This window comes from Perca fluviatilis, chromosome 14 (assembly GCF_010015445.1).
Source record: "Perca fluviatilis chromosome 14, GENO_Pfluv_1.0, whole genome shotgun sequence".
Taxonomy (NCBI): domain Eukaryota; kingdom Metazoa; phylum Chordata; class Actinopteri; order Perciformes; family Percidae; genus Perca; species Perca fluviatilis.
In genome coordinates this window covers 5,132,124-5,147,416 of record NC_053125.1, presented here as the reverse complement: position 1 = coordinate 5,147,416, position 15,293 = coordinate 5,132,124, and the positions used below count along the sequence as shown (strand labels likewise).

Here is a 15,293-nt window from a genome sequence, read left to right as displayed (position 1 = left end):
TTTCTAAAAATATTGACAATGTGTCATTTTGACGTGCAATTTCAGTTTTGTGTAATGTGATCATCGTGAATTATAATGTGTAAAACTGCAAAAATATAATTCATGCGTGATGGTGATTTAAACCCAATTCACTTCAATAAAGAAAACTATACATGTTATTCTTGTTATGAGCATCAAGGCGCGTGGCTGCGGTGCAAATCCAACTCATGTTTAGTAGGCTACATGTTAACTCAAAGATTCGTAGAAAAAATATAAACATTGGAGGCCATTAATCGGTGCGCAAAGTCCTTGAAATCCATTCTGCAGTAAGCATCATATAGCCATGGCAAAAAGAAAACAAGGCAGTTTAATTAATTTTGGTTTTACTAAGAAACTGTGTAGCGATGACGTTAATAGCACGACTAATTCACCTGCTGCAAGCCCTGTTAGCACACCTCCCACCGGGGTGACAACGCAAGAAGAAGCTGAAGAAATAATGTCCTCTCTGGCTGAAGATGATCCTAACCCCTCTCGCTCCTCTCTCCCGTTAAATTGGAACAGCCAGCAGTGGAGAGCCTGGAAGAGCCGATATACATGGCTGTTTGTTAAGGATGGAAGCTTGGGGTGCGTCGCTAAAGTCTAATTGAACGGAGGAATTCTGGTATTCTTCTTATTGTTTATATATTTGTGGGTGGCTGTTTGCCCTATCTATTCCTGTCGATAAAGTATGATAGGGTAAATCCTGTATAGTGCATACACTTGTAGCTGTTATGTATCTTTGTAAGTCATTGTAAGTTGCAAGCGCACGACCCCCGCGTGGAAAAAAAGTGGGCTCCCCCGAAGGCCACGGTATAGTTCGAACACTGAGCAGGGATTTATCAGCTTGGACTGACGACGAGGTGGAACTGTTACTGAAAGGTATGTAAGCCTACCTAACCGATAAGACTGGTAAGGTTCGTCGTTTCCAAAGGTCTCCGTTTGTGCCCGTCCAGACTACAAAGCAACCCCGGTGGCAGCAGTGTTTACAAATGCCTTCGTTTTAGGGGCTCGAAAAAGCCGAAGTAGTGCAGACGCAAGGCGTAAACGTAGCAAAAGATATTCGTTTTTTCTAACACATTAAGCCATAGATATCCACAGACCTTCCTGAGGCGTAGTGCAGTGTTCTGGCATGGAAGCTAGGACAAAGTCCAGGATATCCAAAGCAACATGTGGCTGATTATTGTCAATGTGAAGCCATGCCAGCCAGATGAGGGCGCTGTTTCTTTCTGAGACAGAGATGCGGAGTCGCTGTGAGGTTGGACTGTTGTTGATGAGGGTATGCATATGGCAGATGGCGTGTCCAACCATCCTGTGCTTGCAAAAGAGTTGGCAGAGACAAACAGTGAGTCGATGGCTCAAAACATGGTATCGATCACTTCCTCCTCCTTGGACTTCGTTAGAAAAGAGCGCTTGGTATAAATATGGAGCCACTTGAGGTGGGATGGAGGCTTCCTGTTCTGTGATCCCAAACAGTCTGTTGACATTGTCCAGAACCAGACCCATGCTGCTAAGGCAGTCAGTCAGTGTAGCAGAGGGCTGCATAGAAGCTCTCCTGGCTGAACTGACACTGAGATGGGGAAGTTGGAGTTCGCTGTATAGCCTTCCCAGCGCGAGGTACTCATGACTGGGAGAGATGCCCCATGTTCTTTGAGCTTCGGCACAAAGAACAAGTAGTCTCTCAAGATAAGGAACCACTCGTACCCCCTCAGCACGAGTCCAGTGGTGCTTCGCCAATTGGTGACAAGCATGGGCCTCTGCCATTTTGTTGTGAGAGAGAACAGCTTTCTTAAGGATATATTTAAGAGCAGAGTTGTCCTCTAAGCATCCCAGGCAGTATGGGATTCCCAGTAGCAAGGCAACAAGTCGCTCTGTCAGAGCAAAGAAACTTTCTGTATTTTTCTGCAAAAGATATATGGCAACTAGGTTGGAGTAGATGCTGGCCAACAGTCTAAGGTCCTTGAAGCCTTCTTGTGGCACACTGAGGGCTTCCTCAAAGTAAACCCGAGCCTGGCTGTACTTTAACCTCCCAGCACAGAGCTTACCCAGCATGAAGCACAAACGAGTCTGTGACCAAAGGAGTCGCTTCTTCCTGGCTGTTTCCCTAGCAACTCCCAGGAAGGCAATCAGCTCATCCTTGTCGGAGTGACCGGTAAATATGGAGGAGGCGAGGAGTTCAGAACTCAGTCCATACATGATGCCGAACTCTATTTTGTAGTCTTGTCCTTCCAAAAAAGACAAGAGGGGAACAAAGTTCTCAGTGTTGTTGTTTCCTTCTACAACTGGCTGAACAGTGAAACAGGGAGGGCTTGGGTTTTCTGCTTCTGTAGGCCAGACTGAGTCCTCTAGAGTCCCGTTCATGGTCACTACGGAATCTGATGAAGAGTCCTTTCCTTGATCAAGAATCCTCTGAATATTTCTCTTCAGGTCAGCTTGCTGAGTATCAACTTTGCTTGCTTGAAAAGAATAATCGAGAAACAAATTAATAAATTATGAACTACAGAGGAGGACATTTACGTGTCATTAACTGTTGGTGGCAATACTTACATGATGCTTTTTTGTCAGAGTCTTGGTAACTGATCATATCTGAGATTGAACAACAAAAAGGATAAGGGATAGAATGAGAAAATCTCCTAAAACATAATGAATAATTCAAACAATTCCCTTCAGATCAATTAGAAAACAATGATCCAGCACAATTACAAAGCTTCCCTCATGAATCTAAGGCATCGACTGCACTTGAAGTGAGCAGATAAAATTTGAGTTAGAACACAGTCCGACTGACATTAACACTACCATAAGCAAAAGACAGGTTCAACCTTTTTGCATTGGAGCCCCTGTGCCTCATTGAAATTAATGAGCAAGCTGTGTTTTTAATGCAGTGCTAACGTCAATTTGAACACTGTGGAAGTCCTTCATACTGTAAGCTTTAGACGCATGGTATTAATTCAAGCTACTTTGCTCCATTTAGACCACAGCTTAAAGTGTTCTAGTGATGATTCTTTGACATTGTCCTCACAAGAAAAACGACAGTAACAGTCGTTGGCCCGTTTATCACCACCAACAGGCCACATTTTTTTACTTATCCAGTTAACTATCTCAACCACTGCTGGATGGATTGCCATTAAATGTGGCACACACATTTATGTCCCCCACAGGATGACCTAATGACTTTGTTGACCTTCTGACTTTTCATCTATTTTTCTTCGATCATTTGGTCAAAATTTAAGTTTGTCCAAGACTTTGGTTTATGAACAGATACCTGCAGAGCTAACTTCCTCTCAGCCTCAGCTACACTAACTAGCAAACGTAAGCAATACAAACACACTAAACGAAGACGATGAACATGTTGAACATTATACCTGCTTTGCATCAGCATGTTAGCATTGCCATCGCAAGCATGTCAGCATGTTGACATTATTAGCATTTAACTCAAAGCGCCACTGTGCCTAAGTACAGCCTCACAGAGCTGCACATGGCTGTAGACTCTTAGTCTTGTACAGTAATAACCTCCACCACGTAGGTTATGTTTTCAGTTCGGTTTGTCTGTTTGGCTGTTGGTTTGTTTGTCTGTCAGCAGGAATGCGGAAAAAATAGTCTGGACCAATGAAAATTAGGACCTCTTTACTATGGGATTTACTATGGACGAAGTACACACGGCGATACACTGGAAAGAGCAAATTAATTAAAATAGCTGACATTACAGCATTGTGTGAACAATTACCTTAGTTAATATTGTATGTAGCGTTTTATTAAGTGGGGTGCAAATGTTCCACCAAAATAAGTTTTACCCCGAGACTATTTTACAGATCCAAATGCAAACAACCACTGACAGTTCTTTCTCCTATGCAGCAGTGTATGTGTGGAGGGGCCGGACCTTCCTCCGCATCGCTGTGGAGATAGGTCTGGCAATGCGAGACTACAGAAAGACTACTTTCCCAATTTTCATGAAACTTGGTGGAAGGGTGTAGCATGGGCCAAAGAAGAACCCATTACATTTAGAGTGAATTCAAGTCACAGAGATACACACATTTTCTTTTTTTTTTCACTTTTGGTAACGTTGCAAGGTTTGTGCTGCATTCATGTGGTGTTAGAATTATCGAAAAAAAAATGTGGTCCTAACTGGGTAAATTCAGACTGCATTAACAGTGTGACATAGGGCAAACCTTGGCGGAGTGCTGCGCTCTCATGGTGCCCCTTATAGTTTGTAAGTGTTTTTAAGAAGGCACTGACATACAATGGCATCCTGCCAAAACATGCTCCAACAGGTGGTTTTCATAGGCAATAACAACCGATTTGTCATCTAGTTTTGATATCTTATTGATTCTTTGTACACATGACACAAATATATATAAATCTGTGAGACCTGTGAGTCCTTCTGCAGCCTTTCAGTCTCACCTAGTTTGTAGTTCTGACCGGTATCATTTTGAGATTTCTTCTTCAATGAGGCAGTCATTTCCTCTATGACTTTGTCCTCTTGCAGACTGAAGAATGTCCCTTCCTCTCCGTCCAAAAAAATATCTGCTGAGCTGAAAGGGGGACAAAAATCAAACAAGAAATAAAAAATTGCGTTAGATCATGCGGGACACTTTCCATTTAAATGTCTCCTTAGTCCTCTCTGCTTCCTGCTACTCCAATGCTGCCTTACATTGCTGCTGCTGGCAAAGCTTGCCTCCACCACCACAGCCTCCAACTTCTTGGTTTAGAGCGTCATCATAACTTAACTCTGGAATTGTTTTAATATCTTGGATTGGGCCCACTCTTGTGTACAGGGGGGTGTCAGCAGCGTGCTCCCTGTGTCATCTTAGCATGCTGCTTGGCTGATCCAGGGAGCATCATTAGAACAGAACCTTCATCGCCAAGTATAACTGTATTTCCATTTGTTGCAACAAATGGTTAAATCTATGACGAGAGTGTTCCTGACTGAAACAGTATTTTCAAATATTATGTTGTAAAATATTTTGTTTTGTTAAAGGTCCTATGACATGCTGCTTTTTGGATGCTTTTATATAGGCCTTAGTGGTCCCCTAATACTGTATTTGAAGTCTCTCTCCCAAAATTCAGCCTTGGTGCAGAATTACAGCCACTACAGCTTTCATTTTATGGCTAACACAGTTATCGTGGTGATGCACTCACTCATAAGTGTCGGCCGATGGTTTCACCAGACTCGTCTTTACCAGACCCACTTCTCCTGTCGCCTCCTTCCGCCCTAAGAACCAATCAAAACAAGACCCCAGAAGTCCCGCAATGATAATGCGATCACCAGGTGCCACGCTCAGCTCATCTGGGCCCTCAGCATCATACTCCACTGTCGCCAGACAGGTACCTCTGGCTGAACAGAGAAGAGGTAAGAAGCGTATAAAATGAGACCAGATATCCCACAACTTAACAGCAATAAAGTTTGTAATGTAGTACATAGTGACCATAAAATATCACTGGGGGAATTCAACTGGGTGTTGTTAACATCCCCCATACTTTCTTTAGTTCATGTGTAAGCGATGAATTAAGTTTCAGTGTCAATTTAAATATAAGCCCTCAATATAAAGATCAATATATAACGCCAAAGTTCATACTCATATTATTTACATATTTTTTAACAATAAATGATCTTTTAACTTTTAAGTAATTGTTAGCGTCCTCCACCCCTAGATATGATAGGGACGTAACAATTTTGGGGGCTCGTCCGGGATCTTTTGAAAATCAGTGTTAGTAGGTTTGTTTTTAAGTTTAGTACATATTGTGATTGCACTTTTCATTGTCTGATACAGTAACACAAGACGGAATAAAAAACGGAATGTGCAGAATAGTTGTTTTTCTCATTGACATCGTTTTTGTGATTGTTTAATTGTACAGCCCTGCTTACCAAACTGCAGGGGGAAGTCACAGGCAGGTTTCCCATCACCAACTAAAATGGTCTCTGCACAGGATTTGAGGAACCATCTGTGGACGGATCAGATCAGATTAGTGAGAGCAGTCACAGTCACTGGTATGTAAGTCCATACAGGCCTGTGTGTGGATGGGACTTACTGATGAAAAGGGATGACCGGCTCCAGAGCTGGTTTGGGTGCAGTACCTCGGGCTCCATCGGTCAGGCAGAGGACAGTCCATCCTGAGCCCAGAAACGGAGGCTCAAAATGGGCTATGTCTCCCTGCTCCAGGTACAGGTCCCCTCCAGAGGTGGAGCTGTCAAACATCTGGTTGGTACTGCAACTAGCAAACAATGAGCCTGAGGATGCAGAGAGAGAGAGAGAGAGAGAGAGAGAGAGAGAGAGAGAGAGAGAGAGATTATATTATTGAATTGTATTATCCTTGATGCTTTGGCTATATTGTTTTCCTGACATTAATGCCAATAAAGCAATTCGAGAGAGAGAGTGTGCATGTGAAATGTCAGCAAGCATGTGTTTTATTGTGATTATTTTTCAGTTGCATATTACTTACATTTAAAGCTATAGTGTATAGTTTCTGTCTCCCCCATGAGGAATTCTGAGTAATGACAACAACACTAAGCATTCAGTGATCACGCACGCACGGGCCCCCCCCTCCTCCTCCACGCAGTTGCTAGTAGCCAAGGAGGACACGGAGGATTAAAAAAACATGATGGACTCTTCAGAAGAGGTCATTATCTTCACTCGAGCTTCTGCGCGCCAAAGTCACCGGACGACACAATCTTCTGAACATAGCCATACTGAGAAATCCAGAGAGAGTTGTGTGGAGCTGGTAGTCTTAATTAGCTTTATAGCAACTCATTTGGCAATGGCTTGAATGCAATCGACGCTCAATAATATCAAAAAGTTACACACTAAAGCTTTAATGGTAATTATTGGTGCAAAAAGTAACTGACTATGCAGTAAATATTTGGCATTAAGCATGTTATGATCTGCATATACCTAACAAAAACTATAACGTCAATACATAGCGTAATTGAAAATATTGTATAGCAGTTGCTGTTAAAAAAAAAGATTATAATTTTAACTGAATAAATGAATGAATCTGCTGTTCAGATTAGTCTCACACCAATAATACTACGGATGGCGTTGCCACTCAGATGTAAGGCTATATCAGCATTTGTGGTAAAATAATGCTTTTTGTTATAATGTTACGATGTTAAGTCCTCAAAAGTATTTTTTAGCAAACATGTTGCCTGTAGTAGATAATTGACAGTGAGAGATATAATAGGAAATGAGGGCAGAGATGGAAATAACAATTAAAAAAATATATTTTTTAATTAATTTTTTACAGGTATTCATCACTATTGGTGATACTTTAGGTACAGTTACAGTCCTGACTTAAAATGGGGTCAACAAAGACAACTAATGGTTTATAAAGCTTCATTTGAACATCACTACCAGCAGGTGGCGCTGTTAATGTGCAGAGCAACTCTGCAAGACTGAATTCCTTCATACCTTCCTGCATGAGGATGCCCTTGTACATCAGGTTAAGAGTGTCGTCCTGAATGGAAACCTCAATTGCGATGTCCTCCTCCAAAGAAGTGAGCCAAAACTTCTGGTCTAACAACAGATTCTCCATACAGCGACCCAGGAAACCTGGAGGAGAGGAGGCGAGAATGCTAAAAACTCTGAACTGTACTGGCATCATTTTTACTAGCAGCAGCAACGGCAGTAGCAGTAGTACAGTAGCAGTCCTTTCCAGGACGCCATAACTCAGAAAGTACATTCCTACATTCCATCCTGCACAAGTCAACAAAAAGTTTGAATAGTTATTTAAATACAATATAATCATTATCGTTTGCACTTTTGCCTCATTGCAAATACTTAAAAGGTCCCATATTGTAATTAACTTTTTTGATTTACAAGGTTAATGTCTTATATAAATACTGTGAAAATCAATCAAACCCAAAACACTCAATCCACAGAGAAATGCACACACCCTGTATTCAGAAACTGTGCCTTTAAACGAGCCGTCTGGACTTCTGCACGGTTGTGATGTCACAACTATACTATATATACACAGAAGGTAGAAAGTGGCGCTAGAGTGGCATTACAGTCATTCCCCGGCTGCAATGACGGTGCAGAGACACCGAGAGGGCAGATGCCGAAGACCAAGAAACGCTGACCAATCAGAGCAGACTGGGCTTTTTCGGGAGGGGGGCTTAAAGAGACAGGCGCTAAAACGGAGCGTTTCAGACAGAAGGTGAAGACAGGTATATTCAGACAGACAGTATGAGAAAATGAATGCGTTTTTTTTCAACATTAAAGCATGTTAACATGCTCTAGTAGAAACTCAAAATACAATATGAACCTGAAAATGAGCATGATATGGGACCTTTAAGTTTCAGTCTCATTGTAACTGACAACTACTTTTTGTATTCCATACTTACCTAATGTGTAATATGTGGTGAACTTCCATATTTCTTCAAATGTTTTAAATGTCACAAAAATGACTTTTTCTTCACTGTTGATGGAGATGAGATGAGTAGACAGCTCCTGTAGACAGAGAAAATAAAAGGTTTAATAAATGATACTTCTATATTGACTTTCTTGTGAGCAGCTCATAATTCTGTAAATAAATATTTCTGTATGTGAATATAGTCTTTTTTTTGTTGTTTTAAGCTTCACCTCCAAGTTGTGACGGCTCCTAGGCCTTAAGACCTGGATCAACTGATTGCTCACATGTCCATAAACAGGAGTGCCTTGGCAGTCATTCTTTCTCTTTCCCTACTCAAGGTTGCTTGGTTTGGTTTTGCGTTCTAGCCTTGATACACCTACACACATCCATACACTACACACATTACCGATTAACTGATTTCACGTTGATCTTTGTTTATTACAATAAATTGGTTTTAATTGAGCAAACATGTATGTTCTGCACCTTTTGTCATACCTTTGAGCCAGGTCATGAAAAATATAAATATAAAAATACGTGATATTTCTTTAAATCTTGTTGTAACATCTTGTCTTCAAGCTTTACTTTGCACTAATGGATGTAGTGCCACTATGAACACAATGAACCAGTAATGTCCATGACACGTGGACGTTGTGTATTTAGCCATATTACAGTTTTTGCCCGTTGCTTGAACACTACAGACCCATGCTTCGACTAAACTAACACAACTTGAAGCTTTTGTTACCATACCTCAAACACATTTACCCATACCTTAAACAAAAGCGCTGCTTTGCACTCTAGTTGCAATTCTGCAACACACTTACTCCTTTATGCAACACACTTGGTCCTGCATACTACACTCTATTTCATACAGAAGACACTTCGTTCAAAAATGAAATCTCAGGGTGCCATTTGGAAAACACATGTATCCAAAATACAAAACACATTGGGTAATTGCAACCACTCAAATACACACCTGAAGGCACTTACTTGCAAAACTGAACACCAATCAGCCAGCTACTAAAAGCCCTCAGTTTAGCCATTTCAAGAACTTTGCAAGCATGGATGGAGGGAGAGCAAGAGGCAGAGGTAGAGCAAGAGGAAGAGGAGGAGGAGGAGGAGGATAAGGTCAAGGTCAAGGTCGAAGAGGACCCCTATTGATGATTATATAAGAGCAACTTTGGTGGACCATGTCATCAACCATGACCTGACTATGAGGGAAGCTGGGCAGAAAGTCGACCCACATCTAAGCTGCTTCACAGTGGCATCTGTAATAAGAACATTCCGACTAGAAAACAGGTATGTCTTCACCTCTCTACCTTCTACTCTGCTCAGATGGTATTTACAGCACTGTACTACAGTATATCACATTACCACATCACGTGTACAGGGTATTGCAGGGTGCTAATGCTCCTTTTGCAGCCAAAGTGGTAGTTTTTGTGAAACATACCATGATTACTTATATTGAGATGGTTCAGTACAGTGGATGATACAGTATATACAGTAAAGTACTGTAAGAAAAAGAAGCAAACCGATGACAATTTGTGGTTGTATTTCTCTAGAATGACTAGAAGACCTTCTGGGGGAGGACGCCAACGCCTGTTCACACAACAGCAGGAGCTTGCCATTGTGGACCTAGTGAGGGCAGACAATGCCATCCGTCTCCACCAGCTATGACAGAAAATACTTGCAGACAGGCAAGTGTTCAACAACATAAACCATGTGAGAATCACCACCATCAGCCGCATCTTGGGAAAACACAACACCACCATGAAGGTGGGAACAGTGTCCGGGTCAAAGGACTTCGAGCTGAATATGTACGGGTAAGTGTAACTGTCCTTTACATTTACAGTACCACATGGATCCATTCGGAGAGCTACACAGGTACCTGTGTAATGGGGTGAGGGTTCTGTATGTGTAGCACTGTAGTACAGTACTATGTTTGTTTTTTTGTTACAGAGAATCTTGGCCATGGATGGAGCTGCACAGCCTCATGAATTCATTTTCATTGATGAAGCTGGATTCGACCTGAGCAAAACAAGACGACGGGGTCGTAATGTAATTGGCCACAGGGCAATTGTGAATGTCCCAGGGCAGCACGGGGGTAATATTACATTGTGTGCCGCCATAAGCCTTCGAGGGCTTCTGCATCATCATGCAAAACTAGGTCCATACAATAGCCAACATATACTCGCATTTCTAGATGCTCTCCATAATATAGTTGTACAGAACAGACCAGATCAGTCCAGGTTTGTGGTGGTATGGGATAATGTCAGTTTCCATCAGGCTGCTCTGGTCCAGGCCTGGTTCACCAACCACAATCAATTTGAAGTGGTATACTTGCCCCCTTACTCACCATTTTTAAACCCTATAGAGGAATTATTTTCGGCTTGGAGATGGCGTGTATATGACCGTCAACCACGTGCCCGCATGCCTCTTCTGCAGGCAATGGAACAGGCCTGCGGCGACATTCAGGTGACAGCAATCCATGGATGGTTTCGACATGCAAGGGGATATTTTCCCCGGTGTCTAGCGGGAGAAGACATTGCTTGCGATGTTGATGAGGTCCTGTGGCCAGACCCCAACAGACGGCGGGATCCATGAACCCACATATGCACAATTGCCATGATTTTCTGTGTTTACAGTATAGTGTTTTTTTTTTGTTGCTTTATCTGAATTCATGTTACTGCAATGTACAGTGCTGCAATGTACAATATTGAGTAGGCCTATTTGCTTTTTTGGTTGTTTGAAAATGTGCCTCCTGAAAATCTGCCTTCTGAATAAACACTGAAAATCAAAGACTGCAGTGTTTTATATAAAGTAGACTAGTGTGTTCCCCCTGATCTGAAAGTGTATGCATATGATGCAAGTATGTGTCATTTTGTCATCAGAGTTACATTTTGACAAAAGAATGTTAGGTTTTGATAGCAGAGTTTAGGTTTTGATAGTAGAGTTTCAATTTGACACAGATGTGAATGGTATATTTCCCAGTGTTGTGTCATGTTTACTTGTGTGTAGAGTTTTGGCACAATGAGCGAAGTTTTGCAAAATATGTTCAAGCAACGGGCAAAAACTGTAAAGGAAAAGATGAAATATGTGGAATATGCAGGAGTGGCAACAAGTTTCTCTGAATAATGAGATACTTTTTGTCCTGATGTGCAGTGCAATTTGTACTTAAGTAAATGTACTTAGTTTGATTCCACAACTGCTGATGTGAATGAATCAAAGTTGACCACAACCTCTATTCTCTATGAAGGATACAACTACCAATGTGTAACTTTTTGAAAGGATATATTTTTGGATATCCGTTACACCTAAACATAACCACTTTTTATCACAAAACGTAAAGCTTGAATTCTGGCTACTAGAATAAAGAACTGCAAACTGAGCAGACAGACCGCCTTAACAACCGGATTCAGTCATAATTTTGGACTTTGTACAGGTCAATGTGTGTGTGTGTGTGTGTGTGTGTGTGTGTGTGTGTGTGTGTGTGTGTGTGTGTGTGTGCGCGCATTTGTGTGTGTTTGTGCGCGTGTGGTGTGTATGTGCGTGCGTGTGCGCATTTGTGTGTGTTTGTGCGTGTGTGGTGTGTGTGTATGCGTGCGTGTGTGTGTGGTGCATATGTGTGGGGTGTGTGTGTGTATGCAATAATTAATTAATTTGTGTGTGTGTGTGTGTGTGTGTGCGTATCTGTGTGTGCGTGTCTGTGTGTGTGTGTGTGTGTGGGATGTACCGTGAACAGAGCGTTGACCTCGGTGCTGTCAGCCTGCAGAATGCGCAGTTTCCCTCGCAGCATTTCCTGCGACTGCTCATCGGCAGGAAGCCGCTCTGGACCCCGGACCACATCCAGCAGCACTGGCAGAGCTGAACACACAACACACCGGCACATGTTAAATCATCCGCTCACTACATATCCTCCTGGCCACAGATCTTTTATAACCACATTTAAGGGTCTTTATTATCATTATTATTATTATATTATTATTATTATTATTATTATTATTATTATTATTATTATTATTATTATTATCAGGGGCAGAGCGAGAGGGTAGCTTCTGGGGCTCCAGCCCCGAATGTTTTCTCCAGAGCCCCACATCTTTTACTGGATTAATGCGTGTCTCATACAGTATAGTCTTCTCACTTACAGCTTGGTCAACATATAACCCCCAAAAAAGTAACTTAGCCATTAAAGAAAAAAGGTCTAAAAAAAAAGTGACAACATCGTAAAACTTCGTAAAAGGCGCCAAAAGACGTTGGAAAAAAGTGGCAAAAACGTCAGAAAAAAAGGGCCAAAAGTGTCGGCAAAAGTGACAAAAACTTGAGAAAAAGTGACAAAACATTGAAAAAGCTTCAAAAACTAAGTGGGCCCAAATGTATCATGAACCTAAATTGATATGCGGACCGGATCAAAATCTGCGAGGGGCTGGATTTGGACTTGAGTTTGAAACATGTGAGCTAACGGTAGGCTAACGTTACTGATGCCAAGTGTAATGTTAACTAGCATCACGTGCAGCGATGCTTCTGTTGCGTCTAACATCTGTTAACGTTTCGGAGCATCACGCCGCCTTCACATTGGCGAAATGACCGGAAGTCATTCATTTCCTATGGAGATTCTCAGGCCGCATGCATGGGTCCGAACTGATGCGAACGAGTGCGGTGCGAAAACAAATCGTGTCCGTTGGTCATCCGGATGCGTTAAAAAAGTTGAACTCGTACGACAGGCAACGGACGGTTACTATCCAACAATCCGAGCGGAAGTTAGCATTGCTATGATACTGATAAACAAATCTGAATTCTTAATTTTTTATAAAATAAATAATGATTTCATAACGATATGTTGTCATGTAATCGATTCATTTTGGAGTACGAGAAAAGTTCTTCCGTGCAGAAACAATGCATAGGATACCTGCTATGGCTAAGTTGGTTAGCAACAGACATTGAACTATTGACATTATACCGCTATATCACATTTAACCGACCTGACATATCAACATCCTGGGACACTTTTCTCCATGCAGCAGCCTTTCTGTTTAAATAGCTCTATAGCCCTCAGATGAGAGGTCATAGAGAATTGGACATTCCAACACTGACAGAAGTCGTTCTAGTCTCTCCAGCATTTATTTTCTACTCGCTTCCGACGCTTTCAATGGTGTAGTACGACATCCACTGGGGGCGCATTGCGTATTATGGAGCTGATTTCAAGTGCCAGTTTGGAGGTGGCGTCAGAGAACAGCGCAGGAATTTAAGAGGCACCGAAATGAGGCACCGCAATCCGCGTTACTATTCTGTCCGGTAGATACTGGTCTTTAAGGCACCGGTGCCATATTAGCACCGGCTCTCAGTACCCAACCCTAATTACTGGGGAAATATTCATTCTGTTAAACTCTACTAAAAAATAGGTTTCAAGATTAGTAATGCTGTTTTATGCCAAATCCCTGTTAGGCATAGACCGATTATCGGGCCGTTTTTTGACAGTTTGCAGATTATCTCTGATGTTTTATTTGCCTGACAACTGATAAAGTTAATCAATGAAAAAGTGTGCTACTTTGGCTCGGCTACGGCTCTGTGTCTGTCCCTCTGCTTCGGTTTCACTCACCACTGAGTCTGACTTAATGTCCCGCCCACAACACTATCTGACTACCTGTTACTGGGGATTATATTCAAAGTTTCTAATTTATTAAATAATCGCTTAAAGGATTTAAAGAAAGTTTTGTGTCGGCGTTTGAAACGTTCCAAAATCTTTATTTTGACTATTTTGACACTGTAAATGCATATTGGTTCCAGATATCAGTTATCGGTTTCATTAACTACTAATAATCGCTATCAGTATCGGCCTGGAAAAAAAACGGTATCGGTCGATCCCTGATCCCTATACTACTCATGTTATGTAGCCTAACTTAAAAATAGTAACATCCGAACATTTTTGCCTCTTTTTAGGTGTCAGGAGTGAAAACCCTCAACATTTTTTGTCTTCTTTTTTTTTGGAGAACAATTAGATACAAAACAGGATATAGGCTCTACAGGAGAATTGTTTTCCAATGCAACTATCATGTTTTTCCCAAAGGATGTAAAGAGTTTTAGGCGCTCAATGTTTTTTGCCCCCAACTGCTCCTTCCAGGCAGCGCTGCGACCGCTGCCTTCAAGGCACCTAACCCTAACCTTAACCCTAACCCTAACCATAACCAGTGCCTCCCAACGGTGCCTTCCAGGTAGCGCTGCCTGGAAGGCACCGTTGGGGGCAAAAAACACTGATAAACATTTTAGGCATTCTTTTATCAAATATCTTGAAAAATACCGCATATAGCTGCCGTAAATGGGAAAAGAATCTCAGCCCAGAATGTTTATGTCTGGCTCCGCCAATGATTATAATGCTTAAGGTACTGTAAATCACTGTGTCTCTTGCATCAACTTTATGAAGGGACATACTAAATAACTGGAGAGCCCTGTTTGTCCTCTGGTCAGTTTTGCATTGCATGATAAAGATCGCATAAAGGTGTCTTTGTAACAACAACGGCAACTTTGGGGGATTTGGGGATCGCCTACATCTTCGTGAGTAGAGTCATGTGCTATTTTCCAAACATCAGAGACAGCTAGACTGCCTCTCCTGTTAATGTTTGCTAAAAAAAAGAAAGAAAATGAGCTGAGCAGTTTCTGCTGCTGTGGTAAAAACACTTGACTGGTGTAATAAAACAATATCCACGATCCAGCGTTACAATAAAATACAATAAAATAAAAAACACCTTTTTCAAACACAAATAATAATTGAATATAGTTCTTTAAGAAAGAAAAAAAAAGTTTAGGTATTTGTAGAACTTTTTGAATTGCAGAGGGTTCTGAAACAGGGTTGTCCTTTACACCCTAACATGGTCATTTTAGCTAAAGGAGTTTAGGACAGAAAGCACAAAACAGCTACACATTGAGTATACAAGGAACAG

At 41.6% G+C, this 15,293-nt stretch overlaps 1 protein-coding gene across 1 annotated transcript in view; it reads right to left on the bottom strand.

Moving 5' to 3' along the window:
• The window catches only part of LOC120573311 (SH3 domain and tetratricopeptide repeat-containing protein 1), a 36,508-nt gene that overhangs the window by 12,292 nt on the left and 8,923 nt on the right, over positions 1 to 15,293 (bottom strand). Inside the window, exons 3-11 of the mRNA XM_039822973.1 lie at positions 12,092 to 12,222; positions 8,354 to 8,459; positions 7,419 to 7,559; positions 6,043 to 6,241; positions 5,879 to 5,955; positions 5,152 to 5,347; positions 4,414 to 4,544; positions 2,563 to 2,601; positions 1,119 to 2,471 (exon numbers count right to left, since the gene is read on the bottom strand). Of these exons, the coding sequence (XP_039678907.1) occupies positions 1,119 to 2,471; positions 2,563 to 2,601; positions 4,414 to 4,544; positions 5,152 to 5,347; positions 5,879 to 5,955; positions 6,043 to 6,241; positions 7,419 to 7,559; positions 8,354 to 8,459; positions 12,092 to 12,222 (2,373 nt within the window). The remainder of the gene's footprint in view (positions 1 to 1,118; positions 2,472 to 2,562; positions 2,602 to 4,413; positions 4,545 to 5,151; positions 5,348 to 5,878; positions 5,956 to 6,042; positions 6,242 to 7,418; positions 7,560 to 8,353; positions 8,460 to 12,091; positions 12,223 to 15,293) is intronic.